General features: G+C 36.8%; 1 protein-coding gene across 4 annotated transcripts in view; it reads left to right on the top strand.

Moving 5' to 3' along the window:
• LOC133516185 (protein MTSS 1) overlaps positions 1–16990 on the top strand; it is a 293191-nt gene that overhangs the window by 259615 nt on the left and 16586 nt on the right. For 3 of the 4 annotated variants that reach the window (XM_061848970.1, XM_061848971.1, XM_061848972.1), the window contains 6 exons: positions 4095–4212; positions 4543–4731; positions 5878–5984; positions 6143–6239; positions 7506–7967; positions 16765–16935. In XM_061848970.1, coding sequence (XP_061704954.1) covers positions 4095–4212; positions 4543–4731; positions 5878–5984; positions 6143–6239; positions 7506–7967; positions 16765–16935 — 1144 coding nt within the window. The remainder of the gene's footprint in view (positions 1–4094; positions 4213–4542; positions 4732–5877; positions 5985–6142; positions 6240–7505; positions 7968–16764; positions 16936–16990) is intronic. The other variant, XM_061848973.1, reaches the window with a different exon arrangement.

The raw sequence follows: 16990 nt of genomic DNA, 5'->3' as shown, positions 1-16990 counted from the left end.
TTTTCTATTTTTATGTAAAAATCTTAATGCGGTTCAGAGAATACATCTACTTACCAAGTTTGAACAGTATAGCTCTTATACCTTATATGGGCAATAAGGTCGTGTAGTCATATTTTTCGCACTTTGTCTTATTTAGACGTGACTGTACACGGGTCATTATTTGATTAGGTGTAAATTAGCAGGTCCACGGTAAAAATTTGAAAAATCTTTATTTAGGTATTTGTATGACCATTATCGAATGTTTAGGATGCAAGGATTTAAAAAAAAGGTTTTGTTTTTTTTCTGTGGAACTTATCTGCGAAGATGTGGACCTTTTTTAGTGTCATGGTGATGACATTTGATGTGCTTGGTATGACGTTAATACATGGTAATAACCAGCATTTACCATACAAATACCATAAAAATAATGTTATATTTTTTCTCACTTTAAGTGTAATATTATAGTATATATAATATAAAATACAACAATAAAATAATAACTCTTCTTCGGCAAATTCTAATAAAAGAGAACATAAAAAATAAGAAGGTTTTCCATGTCCTTACCGTGGTCGAAATAAATACCGAAAAACGCGAGAGACATGTAATTTACACTAAATCAAATAATACTGTAAATATAATATGATTGCACGCGCTTTAGGATGAACATAACGAGTTTCCAGGCACGTAGGCGTATTTCTAATAAAATACTTCAGGCATTTTGTCACTTTTCCGTTTTGAGATCTAGGAATTTTGGTTAATGGGTAAAACGAAATTAAGGTGCAATTAAACCAAATCGATTTTTTATTTTTTATAAAGGTCAATTAAACCTCTCACGAACAACTGTTAATTAATAATTCATGAAATAAATGAATTAAATCAAACAATTATACTTATGTAGTGCAATGAAACTACCATAATAGTACAGGTAAAATAAGACTAAATATGGCCATTTGGCGGCAAAATATGTACATCGATAAAAAATTGTTTATGACCTTTATCTTCGCACTAGAAATGAGGACCTGCAGAGTCCTACCAAAATTTAAGGGTCCGACCTCCTTTTCGGTGCGGGGGGGGGGGGGAGGTGTATGTGCAGGGGGTTCATTTTATAAACCTATATATGTATGGTTTTTGTAGAAAAAAAAATATACAACCGAATTGATAACCTCCTCTTTTGAAATCTCGAAGTCGATTAAAAAACGAAAAAATAAAAGTTAAGAGTAGGTATTAATCAGCAAAAACAATTGGAAATCTTTTAATTATTTATTTAATCTTTATTGCAAAAAGGAAATACAATCGTAGAAAAGATGGACTTACTACTATAAGGCATTCTCTACCAACAGATAATTTGTAGGCGGTGCAACATCATTTGTTGTAATTACTAGACAAAGAACGTTTACATGTTTTGAATGATTTGCGGTTAGTTTCACTACACTTAAATCGACCGGGATATAAAACGTGATTACCTTTTATATTGTTTTTATTGAGCTCCCGATATTTCGATCCGAACACCCACCCACCGAATGTTACCCATGAACAAGATGCATGGAACTGCGTCGAAATATCGAGAGCTGAATAAAAACAATATAAAAGGTAATCACGGTTTATATCCCGGTCGATTTAAGTGTAAAGAACGTTTAAATACACAGCTATTTATTTGTGGCATAAGCACGATTTTTTTTCCAAATCATGGGTGTTTTCCATGAATTTAAGTATCTATAATAACGTGTCTTTCAAATAGAGCGGGTCGATGTTAATAATTTGTGGCGGCCATTTTGTTTTGGCGGCATCCGTCAAATCTGTTGTTTCTTATTCAGTCACTGATGCCAAATCACCATGGCAAGTTATACGGTTCAGCAGCATGTGCAAATGATATAACTTTATTATCAAAATGACTGTTCGTTAGTGCAAACGTTGCGCGCATTGCGCCCATTTTACGGAAGACGCGGTCGCCCTTCAAAGTACTCTCCAACGATTGGTGACCAAATTTGAGACAACCGGTTCGGTAAACAACCAACCAACACCTTTACGTCAAAGGAACGCCAGATCGGCCGAGAACATCGCCGCTGTACGTGAGAGTGTTCAGTAGACTCCGAGGCAGTCGATTTTTCGCCGTGCACAAGAACTCGGCCTTTCGCAGACTTCAACTTGGAGAATTTTGCGTCGGGACTTGGGCCTGCATCCGTACAAGATCCAACTGACCCAAGAGCTCAAACGCCGTATTTTCGCTGAATGGGCTTCAGAACGCTTGGAAGAGGACCCCGATTTTGGCCGAAAAATAATCCTTAGCGACGAGGCATATTTTTGGATGAATGGTTTTGTTAATAAGCAAAATTGCCGCATATGGGATGACCACAGCCTACATGAGGTTCACCAGTGGCAATGCATCAACAAAAAGTTACTGTTTGGTGCGGATTTTGGTCTGGCGGCGTCATTGGTCCGTACTTCTTCGAAAACGACGTTGGCGAGGCCATCACCGTCAACGGCGAGCGCTACAGATCAATGATTAACAATTTATTTTGGATTGAATTGAACAATATGGACGTGGACGATATGTGGTTCCAGCAAGACGGCGCTACGTGCCACACAGCGAGCGACACAATGGACATTCTGCATGAACGGTTTGTAGGGTTATCTCTCGCAGAAGTGACGTGAATTGGCCACCAAGATCGTGTGATTTGACTCCGCTAGACTTTTTCTTGTGGGGTTTTCTGAAGTCGCAGGTCTATGCCAATAAGCCACAATCGACCGTTGCCCTGAAAGCCAACATAACGCTGGCCATCACTCAGATTCAGCCGGATCTATGCAGCAGAGTCATTGAAAATTGGACCTCTCGGGTTTGTGCCACCATTCGAAGCCGCGGCGGACATTTGAACGATGTTATATTCCATTCATAAAGACATAAATGGGCCCTTCAAATAAAAAAAATATTTCGTTAATATCACACACACATTTTGATTTATTCAATTTTAACATCGACCCGTCCTTGTTGAAAGACCCTTTATATATTATATATATCCTTGTCTAAGTAACTACAGCGAAAGCCTTATTGAGCTCATTGTTGAACTTCAGCAGTTAATTTGTAATGTCTTATAATATTTATTTATACAACGAAACAGATACAAGAAACATAAATAATACCTACGTAGGCATAATACACACATATAATTAAAGTATATTATAAAAATACATATTCATACACATATATAAGAAATCAGATGACATTTACAAATTAGAAACTCTAAGAATTTACCATCCTGCCAGAAAAGTACTCACTTAAGGATTTTTTTTAATGCAAATCGGTTCTGACACTGTCTAATTTGAATAAGGAGACTACTTACTCTAAAAGAGGACCTGAATAATAAAAAAAAAGGTCCCAAGCGAATATTGAATGGGCCCTGAACCTAGTGAACCTACTACGGAATCTGAGTGTTACTAAGAATATTTTATGCCTCCTTTTTAAGACGGCAAGTGGGGAATCCCAAATTTGGTATTTTTGTTTGGTGGGTCGGTGCCCAGTCAACTTTAGGAACCACTGATATAAATTCTTAAAACCATAGAAAACACCCGTGACTTGGGCACAAATATTCGTGCTCATGCCACAAATAAATGAGTTGTGTAATTCAACAAAGTACGTTCTTTGTTTTGTAATTACAACATGATGTTTCACCGCCTACAAATTATCTACTTTGTCTAAAGGTTGACTAGTAGAGAATGCCGTATAGCATTAAGTCCATCTTTTGTAAGATTGTATTTTCTTTTGGGAAATAAAGATTAAATAAATAAAAGTTTTCCTATTGTTTTTGCTGATTGAAACCCACATTTGACTTGAAACATTTTATTTTCTCTTTTTTTTTTCAACAAAAACCATACATATTTCACAAAATATTGACCCTATAAGTATAAGTATAAGCAAAGTTTCATGGATGTACATATTTTGCCGCCAAAATATGCTATTTTCCTGTACTATAACAAACTAGTTATCTCTAAACATATGGTTACTTATCTAAGAACATCCTAAGTTCACCATCGGATCTGTACCGATTGTCTTTTAAGTGATCAAAACAAGTGCTTATCTGAAAGTTTCATGTTTAAACAACCGGTGTTCGGTTCCCCAGGTATGCTCTGAAAGCAGTGCGAGCGAATCGTCTCTAGAGTCCTCCAGCGGCTACGGCAGCCAAGGCGCGTTCGCGGCCGAGGACCACACCCACCAACACCAGATACAGCACCCGGATGGTGAGTCTTATAGCTGCATTAAGGTCCACAATAAAATACGCATGCTCTTTTAGTTGTGTTTGTTTTAGACGTGACATTGTTGGAGTAGAATACCAAAATAAATAAAATATTGAAGGCTCTGTTCATTTTGGTAATCGGCGACATAAAGTTACGGTATCTGTTTTAATAATTACAATTTACATAACTGTTTACGCCTACTTCGTTTGAGACTATTACGAGTACGTTGAATGTTGAAATATCAACCCTCACATTTAACAGTTCATTTGTAATTTTATTTTATGTTTCCGTTTTGTGTAACGCCTTGCATGCTTTTAATTTGCAACCGTTTAGACTCTGAGATAGTGACACTCCGCCGCGACAGCGACGCGTCAATCGCCGCTGCTCGCGAGAGCTTCTCGATCTCGCTCGGCAGCCTCGAGGAGGCCGTCAGGTCGCTCGACGAGACCTGCGAGACGCCGGCGTTCGCAACTATCGGGAAGAAACCCGCGGTGCCCAAGCGGAGACCCGTTTCCATGACAGGTGGGTTAAGATGAGCGGTGGTGGTATAGCTACTCTCAGGTAAGGTTTAAGGGATAAGAATATTTACAGAGACGACATATTAAGGACATATTTGACTATGACCAAAAGGCCTTAATTTATTTGCCTTTACCATAGATTGGTGAAAGTTGCGAAAATCCATCGGGGGAATACCATCCTACACAGAAGTGGACGAACGCATTTGAACTTATATACAGTCGCCATCAGATATCGGAGCTCCCAAGGTGTTCACAAAGATCTTAATAAATTAATAATGCCGATATATCTCATGGCGACCGTACTTATAAAGATGAGATGAGGGCGACCTTTACAGGCTTGCTTCGAATACGAAAACATTTCAAATTCACGATTTACGAATCGTCGTGCTATGCGTGGCGTGTATCTCTCACTCCGTGACCTTGTATTGATCCTGGACAAGGTTATTTTTTAAATTAGTAATGAGTAAAAACCTATTTTAAATAAGCAGCATGTGCATGAAATTCTATATTTCAATATTTTTGTGTCTTTTGAATGCTTTGATTGACACATTTTATTGACCATGGGTCGGGGATACTCGTAGTTGTCTGTTCAATTTGGTGAATTGGTATGGAACAATATATCGTCTTATATGTATTCATTCGGTCCTTCACCAGTTTGTGACTCACCATGTTTTGATGTGAGTACGCCGTCCATACCCACAACAAAGTACAAGCAAATGAATGTTTATTATTTTCCTATTGTCGTCTGATGTTATCGAAACATGAATCAGTTCCGTTACTTACGTCAGTAGTTACATTTTGGGTCTAGAAACAAAGGCTCTAATTTACTCACTGTAAATCATGTGGTTATTAAAATGATAATAAACAGTCTGTGGCTACATTTTATCATTATAATAAAAAATAGTTAATTGAATCGAACCAAGGTCCTGAACTTAATAAATAGCAATGCGCGCATTCAATGCTGGAACAAGAACTATGCATATAGATCTCAATTCTTTCGCCGGGGAAGTCAACAACGACGTATATTCTTAATATTGGACTTGGCTCTCATTTCACATTTGTTTTTGATGGGATAAAATGCACATATACCTTGCCAAGTAAATATGTACTTATAAGTAGACCAATGGTCTGACGTTGGTTTTATTTGCAGCGACGGTGTGGTCGCGGCGTGGCTCTTCAAGCTCCCTGGGCAAGCCACCGCCGCCCGTACGGCGGTCTTCGTCCATCTCCCGTCCGCAGCGACCGGCCTACCCTCAGGTAATTTACTCCCGCGACACTTTGGCTATGGCCCCTGCGGTAGTCTTCCTCGTACTCCGGTAGGACTCACAGGCTTTAGATAAAGCCAAGTATTACTTAAACGAAATGAATGTATATTCGATAGCTATGTTATCTAACATATTGATTTATATTACCAGGGCAACAATCAAAGCCCGGGGATGGGGCCTAACGAGGTCGACAACCTGCCGCCACCACCTGCGTTCTTGCTGCAACCCGATGTTGAGGCTAACTCTGGTAAGTATTTTGGATACGCATACGTAATTATTTGTTTGGCTTTTAGCAAAGATACTGGTTACTTACGCCAAAATATAGGATCAAAAATATTTATGAACATGATAATATTACATGCAGTTAATTTTTTGAACGCCACATAGATATTTAAAGCTCATTTGCGTATCCAGTAAGCTACGTAATTAAACAAACGTACATTATACCTATTACAATATATTATACATACATCTTCATAGCATGCTAATTACAGTAGTTTAACTTTATTTAATATTATTTATCGTTTTTTTTATTGTGTTATATGTATTAATTACTTTAGCATTAAAATATGGTAATAACTTCAAGTTTGCGTCCGTCTTTTCGTCAGGTAATAAGTCACTATAATACATTTAATATCCACCACATGGAATTCATCACACCGATGTCGATGCACAAACTCTCGGAGCGCCACGTAACGTCTTTCTACAGGTAGGTAGACGACCTATCTACCTACCTACCATGCGGTTATTCTTTTGAACGACATATTCTTTTAATTCGAACGACTTTTAATTCCTCCTCGGAAAGAAGGACTTGTTTACACTGGTATACTGCCTGTCTGGCCGTTCGTGCTTCTGAGTGGAGTTGAAATTTGATACACCTATGTAAGTTGGTTATCCGAAGACGAACATGTAAGGGGGCGTCCATTCATTGCGTTAGGTGCTTAGGTGTTGAGAGGGTAGCTGGTGAGATGTCGTGAGATTTGTCTGCTGTGCTTATCGGTCTATAACTAACTGGACGGAAGTCCCTAATTTTGCTTTGTAGAATTGTATTATTAAGGCGGCGTGAGTTCAGGTTCTTCTGCGCTCGTGAACGTGGGCGAGATGGCAGTGCGTACATGCAAACATTGTAGGACACAACCCATACCCATATGTCAATATCGATACGTTATTATTCATTCCGAATTTTTCATGCCTGCACCTACATAATATATACCCGTTACTTTTCCATGACTATCCGACTGCGACTAACATACACATACATATTTATATCCAATTTTACTATTTTCAATTTATGTATTTCTGTATTTGTTAATTTATTTATTATACTTTTTTGTTAACCCAGGTATTCGCCCCATCCCAAAGCCAAGGCCTCTCTACCCTCTATCTATTTTGCCCCGTGCAGAGGACGGTATTCTCAATCCCTTACGATTCTTTACAGGTCCTACAAGTTTATATTTGTTATAAATCTGTTTCACAATTAAGTTTAATGTTAATATTCACATTTATTTTCCAGGTATCAACGTAGCGGAGACTGTAAAACAACTGACAGAACTCAAGCACATGCCTGCTTCTCCAGGCCTAGTGCGGCGCAGTCTCCAACAACTTCAAACTAATGCGAATCAAACCCAAAACTCGAATCCCTCTCAGAGTCCCACACAATCCCTATCCACCTTCCAACAAGCCAAAAGTAATTTCTCTTCGACCACCAGCCTAAACAGCACTGGAAACCTGAACCCAATATACGGCCAGACGGGCCATAAGATAATGGCTTATGTCGAACAAAATTCCATCTACGTGCGGAAGAATAGTTTGAACAGTTCGAATTCGGACTTGTACGGCAGCAACCTGGGCGTGTACAGCGACGGCAAGGGTTCGCCCCACGGCTCCAGCCCCTCCACGCCGAGCTACGGCGAGAACAACTCCTTCTCCAGCTTCGGCCCGAGGGTTTCCAATGATTCGCAATATGGGCAAACTGGTGAGTTGACTCAAACAGATATCTGAAATAGCGAGTATTGCGTAATTTTTTTTCGAACACTAAATTATAATTAAAGCAAGAAATATTACTTTGCTAATCCGCGAGAAAATAACGTGTTAGTCAATCAGTGCTAACCCGTTATACTTACTTGCGTATTTTTACATACAATTAATGTTCCCACCCTCCCACCGCAAAAATAAATATAACAACCCACCACCAAAAGTACAAAACTCGACACGTGTTTTGCCTCTCTACGAAGCATCCTCAGGAGATGCTGGAGATGTTGACGGTCTGACACCCGACAACTGAATGAGCTGTCTAGAATGGTCGGCCTTGACCAGTCCACCTACTGTGCAAGTGTGAGTGAGATGGAAAAATTCGTAATAACGGCGATGACGCAACATTCAACTCAATTCAACGTTGTTGAGGGTGGGAACATTAATTGCATGTAAAAATACGCAAGTAAGTATAACGGGTTAGCACTGATTGACTAACACGTTATTTTCTCGCGGATTAGCAAATAATAAAAAATAAAAATAAAAATATTATGGGACATTATTACACAAATTGACTAAGTCCCACAGTAAGCTCAATAAGGCTTGTGTTGAGGGTACTTAGACAACGATATATCTTATACCTTTAAACGAGCTTATATACAAAAATCACAGAAATATATATATATATTTCTGTGATCTCGGAAACGGCTCTAACGATTTCGCTGAAATTTGGTATATGGGGGTTTTTGTGAGTATACAATCGATCTGGATTAGTCTTATGTTTGGGAAAACGCGTGTTTTCGAGTTTTCATGCGTTTTTCTTTCGACGCAGAATATGGTCGCTAATTTCGGTTTGCCGGCAACTGTCCGTCTGGTCCAGCGGGTTAAGACGCGGACGGCTAGAAACGAGCGAACGGGTTCAAATCTCGCCCGGTGACTTAACTTTTTGTTTTTTTTTTTTATATGTTCAAGTTTATATATAATTTTTTAATTTTTATTGTTTTAGACAAGTTTAATTTAGTAAAAAAATGAAGTGAAGATTATCACCTATACACCACCATATTACAATAAATAGTTATAACCGAGCAAAGCTCGGTCGCCCAGGTACTATAATATATAGATATTTCTTGCTTTTATTTCTTGCAAAGTAATATTTCTTGCTTTTATTTCTTGCTTTAATTAGCATGGATTTCCGCAAAGTAACGCCTGATTCTATTAATCAATTATAGTTAGCCCTCCAAAATATTGTTTAAATAAATACACGTTGATCAATTAGTTTTACAAACGAGAACATAGGACAGAATTTACATGTAATAGGGTTGTTTCCATATACAAATCTTAGAGCGGAATTGTATCCCAATACATTCTTATGGATTACAAGAACATTTATGGATTATAAGAACCTTTAGTGGACCTCTAATGAGCACATTTTTGGAAAATATTGAATTTAAAATACGCGTCACGTGACCCAAGTCGAAACGACATTGAATATTCTGATGACGTCACAACTCTCGGTTTGACACTGTTGACAGTTCTTAGGCGATCAACCGTTGTCTGTTCTCAATACAAAATTTAATACTCAAGCCGTAGCCATTTTGGTGGTGGGCAAGCTGTGTATGTGTGTTTTTAGGTGATGTGGGCTTGTCGATTTTAATCATATTATATATCATTGACGTATTAAAAGAAGAGGACGCCCAATGTGAAAGAAATATGTCAAAATATATGGAGCAAACTGACATTAGGGAATGCGTTCTAGTAGATGCTAATAACGCTTCTTTATAATTTTTGTCAAGTATTTCATACAAAAGTAAACTTAATGCAATACAGTTTAAGTGTTAAATTTGCAAAGGGACATTTAAAACATTGGATACTTTATGGTTCAATGACGTTTTCGTAAGTTGATCATTGTATAAACGTCTAAATGAATAGCGAGTGAATGGAGTCGCTTTATTTATACAAATTATTTTAATATTATATTGTCTTTAAATAAAAATATCAAAATCATTAATAACATATATAGATATTTTATAGTAACTAGATTGAGATAGTTGTATGAATGGTCTTTGTTTTGAATGACAACATGCAGTCTGCGATTGCCCTGCAGGAATATACTACTTTAGAAGAACATTTTACTACGTACATAAATATAAAATAAAACAACTTAAAAAACACTTAGTTTCCTTGAAATAAATTCAATTTGTTGTATAATTGTGTTTTTATCTACATTTACTTTTGGAGCTTTCTTTTTTCGCAATGTAATGTAAACGTACAGATTGATACCGGTTGGTTATCGACTTTATTACAACATTTCTATGATTGTTTTTATGTTCTTCTTCTGGAAATGACATAAAAATGTTTACGTGCATGAATGTTTTCAATAAGTACATTAGATGCTATTATAGAATTGTTATGGTTTATTCCCTTCTCATGTTGTCTTAAAAAACGTTTCAGTTGTCTTGCCAACAGTAAATACATCTTCAGACGCATAAAAAAGCCCACCCATGTTTTTTATGTCAATTAACCTGTGGAAATTGCATCTTTCCTTTGGAAGAAGAAAATTAGTAGCATATGTCGCATAGAATCGATTTCATTAATTGTCGGCAACGCGTATGTGACACCCCTGGTATTTCAGGGCTCCATAGGCTATGGTGACTGCTTGCCACCAGGTGAGCCGTATGCCTGTTTGCCACCAACATGGTATTAAAAAAAAATCTAATGTAGACTCCATAAATTTTTGTTCCGTGACAACCGTTAATTTGTATCAACAAAATGAATTATTAAATACCATAAAATTACGAAGAATTCACATTAGTTCTGTTAAAATATCAATAGAACTCTCTGAAGCCATCCTTTTTTCTTGCTGTTTTGCTATATTAAGCGCATTTTTTCACAAAACATTTCATGTTTGACAGTTGTCGTTGTCGACGGCCGAAACGAGACTGGGAGCAAAACTCGTGCTCAAGCCGTTCGAGCATTACTTTTGTGGGGCCATTTTTTTCGGCTGAATGTGAATCCAGTTAATTATTCAAACATCAATGTAATATATTGATAGTCTCTACACAGCGGAAAGCGATAGCGATTAATTTAAGCTTCGATAGCTTCAATAAAAATATAGCTTCACTATAAACATCATAGAAATGCTAATGGATAATCAATACTTTATCATCAATGAGCGGAATTCTTCATAGCACAAATCAAACTGTCAGAGGGATTGACTTAACTGTTTTATCGAATTATCGATGTTACGGAATAATATCGCATTAGGTATCCATAATCAACTTAAAAGATTATTCTGTAACATTTGACCTCTTTGATAAGCAACTTGCATCTCCATATTAAAGTAAATCATGTCAGCGTCACATATATCATTTATGTCACTTGAGTTTTCATGAGTGATTTCCGTGCATTGATGTACGTAATAGGGGTAGATGAGGTACCAGGCGCTCGATCGTGAGCCACAAAATATAGGTTCCGGGACCTATATTGAATTAGTCGTACGGGTGACGCTGAAGTGTCAACATTGTCATCAAATTCGATAAAATATTGCCAAAGAATGCCGTGTTGCGCCTTTTTCCAGTGCTTCAATAGCTCCAAGCACAAAAACAAAGCTCACGGTATCACTTTTCATTCGTGAGTACTGTTATAACATCAGAAAACATAATTTTTTCTAAATAATATTTAAAATTTCCTTGTTATTGAGTGAGCGCGACAGCTAAATAATGCATTACCCATGTGAGAAACACGTTTATCCGAGTGTCAAGTAGGCATGCCCGCTTCATGCATTGTAGAGTCAGCAATTTTTTTTATAAATATGCAACTTTTTAAATCATGTGCTCCTATTCCTTGAAACTATAGAATGTAACCGGTTTTTATTTTAATATACGAATAACCGGTTGTTAACCAAAAATCCAGTTTTTCTGATAGTATTTTTAAAACAATATCTTGCATTAACTTGAAACCCAAATATCGGGAATAGTCCATCAAAAATTTACTAAATAGTACTTGTTGCGATAGGCAGACACTCATATTGGCACGTCAGTGCATATTGAGTGATCAGCACATTTAATGTAGATCTTGCGCCTCCACTTGATAAGGGATTTCCTCTTCTGTCACGTACAATAAATATATATAATGATAGAATAGCAAGAATTTGGGGGATTCAAGTGTACAAGCTGGGAGACAATACATCTGTTAACCTGTATACTGTGTTAAGTGATTCAACCCCTCTACCCCGGCGCTCTGCCTATTACATGGCGACCGTGGACACGAATTCTGTGTGAGGATACTGCGGATATAAAATCATCATGAACGACGACAATGAAGAGGACTTTGAGGACGAGTCGGCGGCGTCGAGCTTACCCAGTGATTTATTGTTTTGTTAATTTGGGTAATCAACGTACCAAGATGGGTGGTCTGAAACGGAGAATGAGATCATAATAATAAAGGAAGGACAATGTTATGGTAACCGCTGCCAGTATCAGTATTGCTTCATTGGCTTCGGCGGGTTTGGATTTGTTGGAGGTTCGGGATGTCGTCGGCTACGCGTCTGGTTCGCATTGCGGCCGGGTGCTGGATTGTGCGGTACTGCGAGCGATTCTTCGTGAAAATGTTTAGGTGATATGTTTATGATTAGTTTTTTTTTATATTCATGTGTTATATATGTGTTTATTTTGTTTAATGAGTAGTCTAGATAAGTTATTAGGGGGGCCAAGTGTTAAAAGTTGGAGTCCTTAGTAGAGCAATATTGTAAGGAAAAGAAGTTGCAGCTGTGGATTTTGATGTTGAGGTGAGCGGATATTCTCGGCGATTAGCAAATCGGGGATTTTTAATTTATTAAGGTCGGATACGGTACGAGTATCGAAAATTACCGATGTTTATTTAGAGATGCCTCTTTCTTTGCATTCTAAAAATGATTGTATCGAATTTATTTCTGCACACTCAAACTATAATCGCGGTGCGATTAGTGCGAGTCAGCAAGGTCGAGGACGGGTGTTTTCGCGAGTAGGCAGAAATCATGTAGTTTCTGTACGTTAGGCGGATAGTGTAATGTCAATGTTAGTCAGCACGTGATTTAGGTGGATGACATGTGTATGTAATGAATTTGTGTTTTTTTTTCGTGTCTAACGAAGATTATGTAAATATTTGGTATTATAATACTAGTTAGCACATAGATGTAACTTATTTAGAAAGGGAATTATCAAGTTTTGTTTTTTACGGATTATAAATAGATAAGGATTACTGGTTGAGGATTCTAACGGATTATACTTAAACAAATAAACTGGACACGACACTATGATACTACGTCTTTGGAGCTTACCCAGCCTAGAGTAGTAGATATCATGAAAGGGACGCAGGAAGATACAGAATTAATAATTTGGTCGAGTAAATAATGATAAGATTGATAGAATATTCGGAACGACCCGGTAAAAATGACACTGATGATGTTGTTACGTAAATTCTGCAATATGCATAAATCAAGATTCTCTATTGACGAAGGCACGCTTAGACGTATCGTTACGAGACTTGGTTATACAGTGCAGAAGTTTAAAATATGATACTGATAATGCTGTTGTGTGAACTCTACAATTTATATGAATCAAGATTCTCCATGAACGAAGGCACGCATAGACGTATCGTTACGAGACTTGATCATGGTATGGAAAGGTCCCAAAGTAGACATTAGGATTATTTATGGCTCTTTGTGGAAAAGTTTAAATATAGTAGAGTTGTTCTATATTAAAATGAGCACAAGTAAAAAGGATGTTACAATGTTGATTAATTAATGTCTTTCGCGCGGGACATGATGAATTACCTAGGTTATGTAGGAACTATTTAGTTTTTACTTATAAACGAACTTACCGATCGGGAGATGATTTAAAGGATTATTACTGTTACTAAATAGTGGATATGCTGGTAGAACTAGAATGATTAACGGTATCCAGAAGAGGTACGAGTATTATTGGGAAAACTGAATTAAGTATGTAAAACGATGTAAAGATTGTCAGGAGCAGAAGTTTAGCAAACGTTTAGCAAGTTTAGATTGGTTGGACTTGGATAAAACATGATATAAGTATGTTGTAACTTTTAAATGTGAAATATTACTTGTGAAATGCAATGGTTGTGTTAAAAATAATTTAATTTTAAAAGGAAATTGTAATTCAAGCATTGTTAATTTTAAGGTGATTTAGTATTAATTAAGAATGAATGTTACAATAAATTAAATGACCTATATTTAGGACCATGTAAAATAAAAGACATAATAGGGTCTTATTTAGTACATAAGAATAGAGTAAAGTTGTATTACCAATAGTGTTCTTTTCAGGGGAGGGAACCCCTACCTTTTCAGGGGAGGTGCGATAGGCAGACACTCATATTGGCACGTCAGTGCATATTGAGTGATCAGCACATTTAATGTAGATCTTGCGCCTCCACTTGATAAGGGATTTCCTCTTCTGTCACGTACAATAAATATATATAATGATAGAATAGCAAGAATTTGGGGGATTCAAGTGTACAAGCTGGGAGACAATACATCTGTTAACCTGTATACTGTGTTAAGTGATTCAACCCCTCTACCCCGGCGCTCTGCCTATTACATGTACAACAATAGGAAAACTATGGACAACATTTTTAACCAGAGCTTGGATTTACAATTTTAATATGCGAGTTATAGTGTAGTTTTAAGATGTATTTATGTATGTTGAAAACTGAGTAAAAAATATTTAGAACAGATATTAAATCAATCAAATTTAACCTATTTATTTACTTCCTTTTATCATAAACAAAAGAAATAAATAATAGTCATCTCTATTTGTCAAGTAAAATGTATGACGACTGGTCTGGCCTAGTGGGCAGTGACCCTGCCTATGAAGCCGATGGTCCCGTCCCGGGTTCAAAGTTCTGATGATGGAATCCATGAAGAATTGAGGGAACACCTAAAATCTTATAGGTACATATATAGTGATTTTTGTAGTTTTTGTCTACAAATTAAGCATTTTCATCCAAAAACTAGCAATTAGTGTAGTGGAACTGCTGATGATGAACAGAACGAAACTCCCTAACTACGTATTTACCGTTTGACTATTTGTTTTAATTTTTCCTCTTTGTAGAGCAACTAAGGTGATGAAAATGAAAACGATGAAAATCAGAACGAATACTTTAAATTGATCATTCTAATGTAAGGGCACGCTGCCGTCTCAAATCGAGAAAAGTGGGACATTGCTAATTTCGCCTTCGATAGGGAATGATTTAAAAAAATAAAACATTTGCAATTGTTTTTTAACTAAAAATGAGTATGAACGTTAAAAAAATGAAAACTATTATATATTATATAGCAAAAAAAAAAATTGTTTTCCATAAAATAAATAAAAGGCCTATTTATTTTAATTTCGTATATATTATATAAATATTTGTTTCCTGACGCTACCTAATAAAGACCGACGTTGAAGGCGCTTATTCCCATGACTTACAAGTCTTACAACTTGTCCAATATAAGTGAATCCGTATACGTATCGTAGCTATGAATAAACAAGGTTCACACTTTTATATTGGTTCTCTTGAGTCGTGCGCTCGGCGAAGGATTGGAATATATAAATACCAGGAGTAACTACGAATTACCAGTGATTGATTACAATATTGTCTCTTGTCAAGCGTACCTGTCTTTTCCGAAAAACCATCAGAAGTGAAACCCTGAAACCTCGAGATCCCTATCAACTGAGATCATATCGTTAAACTGGTTTTCTCGAGGCGACACGTTAGTTGAACATAGTGAATAGTCATGCTTTAAAAATATGATAGTCAATAATTTTATATTAATCTCAGTGTAACTCGCTCGCTCAGATATTTGCTTGAGAGAGACGGTCTAAGATTAGGTAATATCAAATCATTGATATTTTTTAAAAATCGAAATGACTTAATATCACTTTAAGACGACAATGTAAGAAGTATGTACGTCTCGCCTACACATTTGTATAATGTTATTAGTGTTTCTCTGTTGCACCTCGAGGAATACGCAAAATATAGGGGTCTCGCTTGCGCAGCACTGTTAACTATATTTGGTTATCCTTGTTGCTCGTTGTGCACATGTACATTATAATGGTGTGTAGTATTTGCAATGAATGGGTGCTGGACCAGATTTTAGTTTTGTCAACTATTAACGTCACATATCTACCCCTTTTACTTACATCAATGTTTCCGTGCCGTGTTACTAAAATGGTTAATCCTAAAAGAAAAACAATAAAAAAATGGATACAGAAAGATTCTTCTCTTAGTTTCAAAGAAGATTCTTCCACAATATATTGCTCTAAATGTGACGTTCATTTACATCAGCTAAAGAAACATTGTGTTGAAAGTCACTTAGTGAGTAAAACTCATTCATCACAATGCTCAAAAAGTACGAGCGCAGACAAATTCTATATAGATTTAATCATATTTTTAGTTTCGTGCAATATTCCATGGAAAAAGATTAACAATCCACAGTTTAGAATATTTTTCCAAAAATATATTTGTTGTTCCTGTACATCAAAATCACTTCCGGATGAATCATTGCTGAGAAAAGTAAACTTAGATATAGTTTACCAACAAACAATTCAAGACATACGTAAGAACCTGATAGGAAAATATATATGGATAACAGTCGACGAAACATTAAATAGGATGGGCAAAAGTGTCACTAATTTGATTGTAAGAGAACTAAAGAAAAATTCTTGTTAAATGTCTGATGATTCATTAGACATTTAAGGAATTCTGCATAATAAAATAGAAAACATAGCCAGGTTAATCCTTATTTTTATTGCGTACAGGTTACAAACTACAACAAGAGAAGAAATATTCCTCGAACACGATATACGCGCAACCATCGCAGATTATAGCGGGGTACAACAGCATGGCACGCCACGACACGCTCAGCCCGCTCGCGATGCGCCGCAACATCGCGGCCAGGGCGCACAGCGCCGATAGACACCATTCCGAACGTGAGTTAACCTTCGCAGTACCACGGACGCGATATATATATTTACAGTACATATG

Source organism: Cydia pomonella, chromosome 3 (genome assembly GCF_033807575.1).
Source record: "Cydia pomonella isolate Wapato2018A chromosome 3, ilCydPomo1, whole genome shotgun sequence".
NCBI lineage: Eukaryota > Metazoa > Arthropoda > Insecta > Lepidoptera > Tortricidae > Cydia > Cydia pomonella.
Note: the sequence above shows the minus strand (reverse complement) of the source record. Positions and strands in the feature narration are given on the sequence as shown.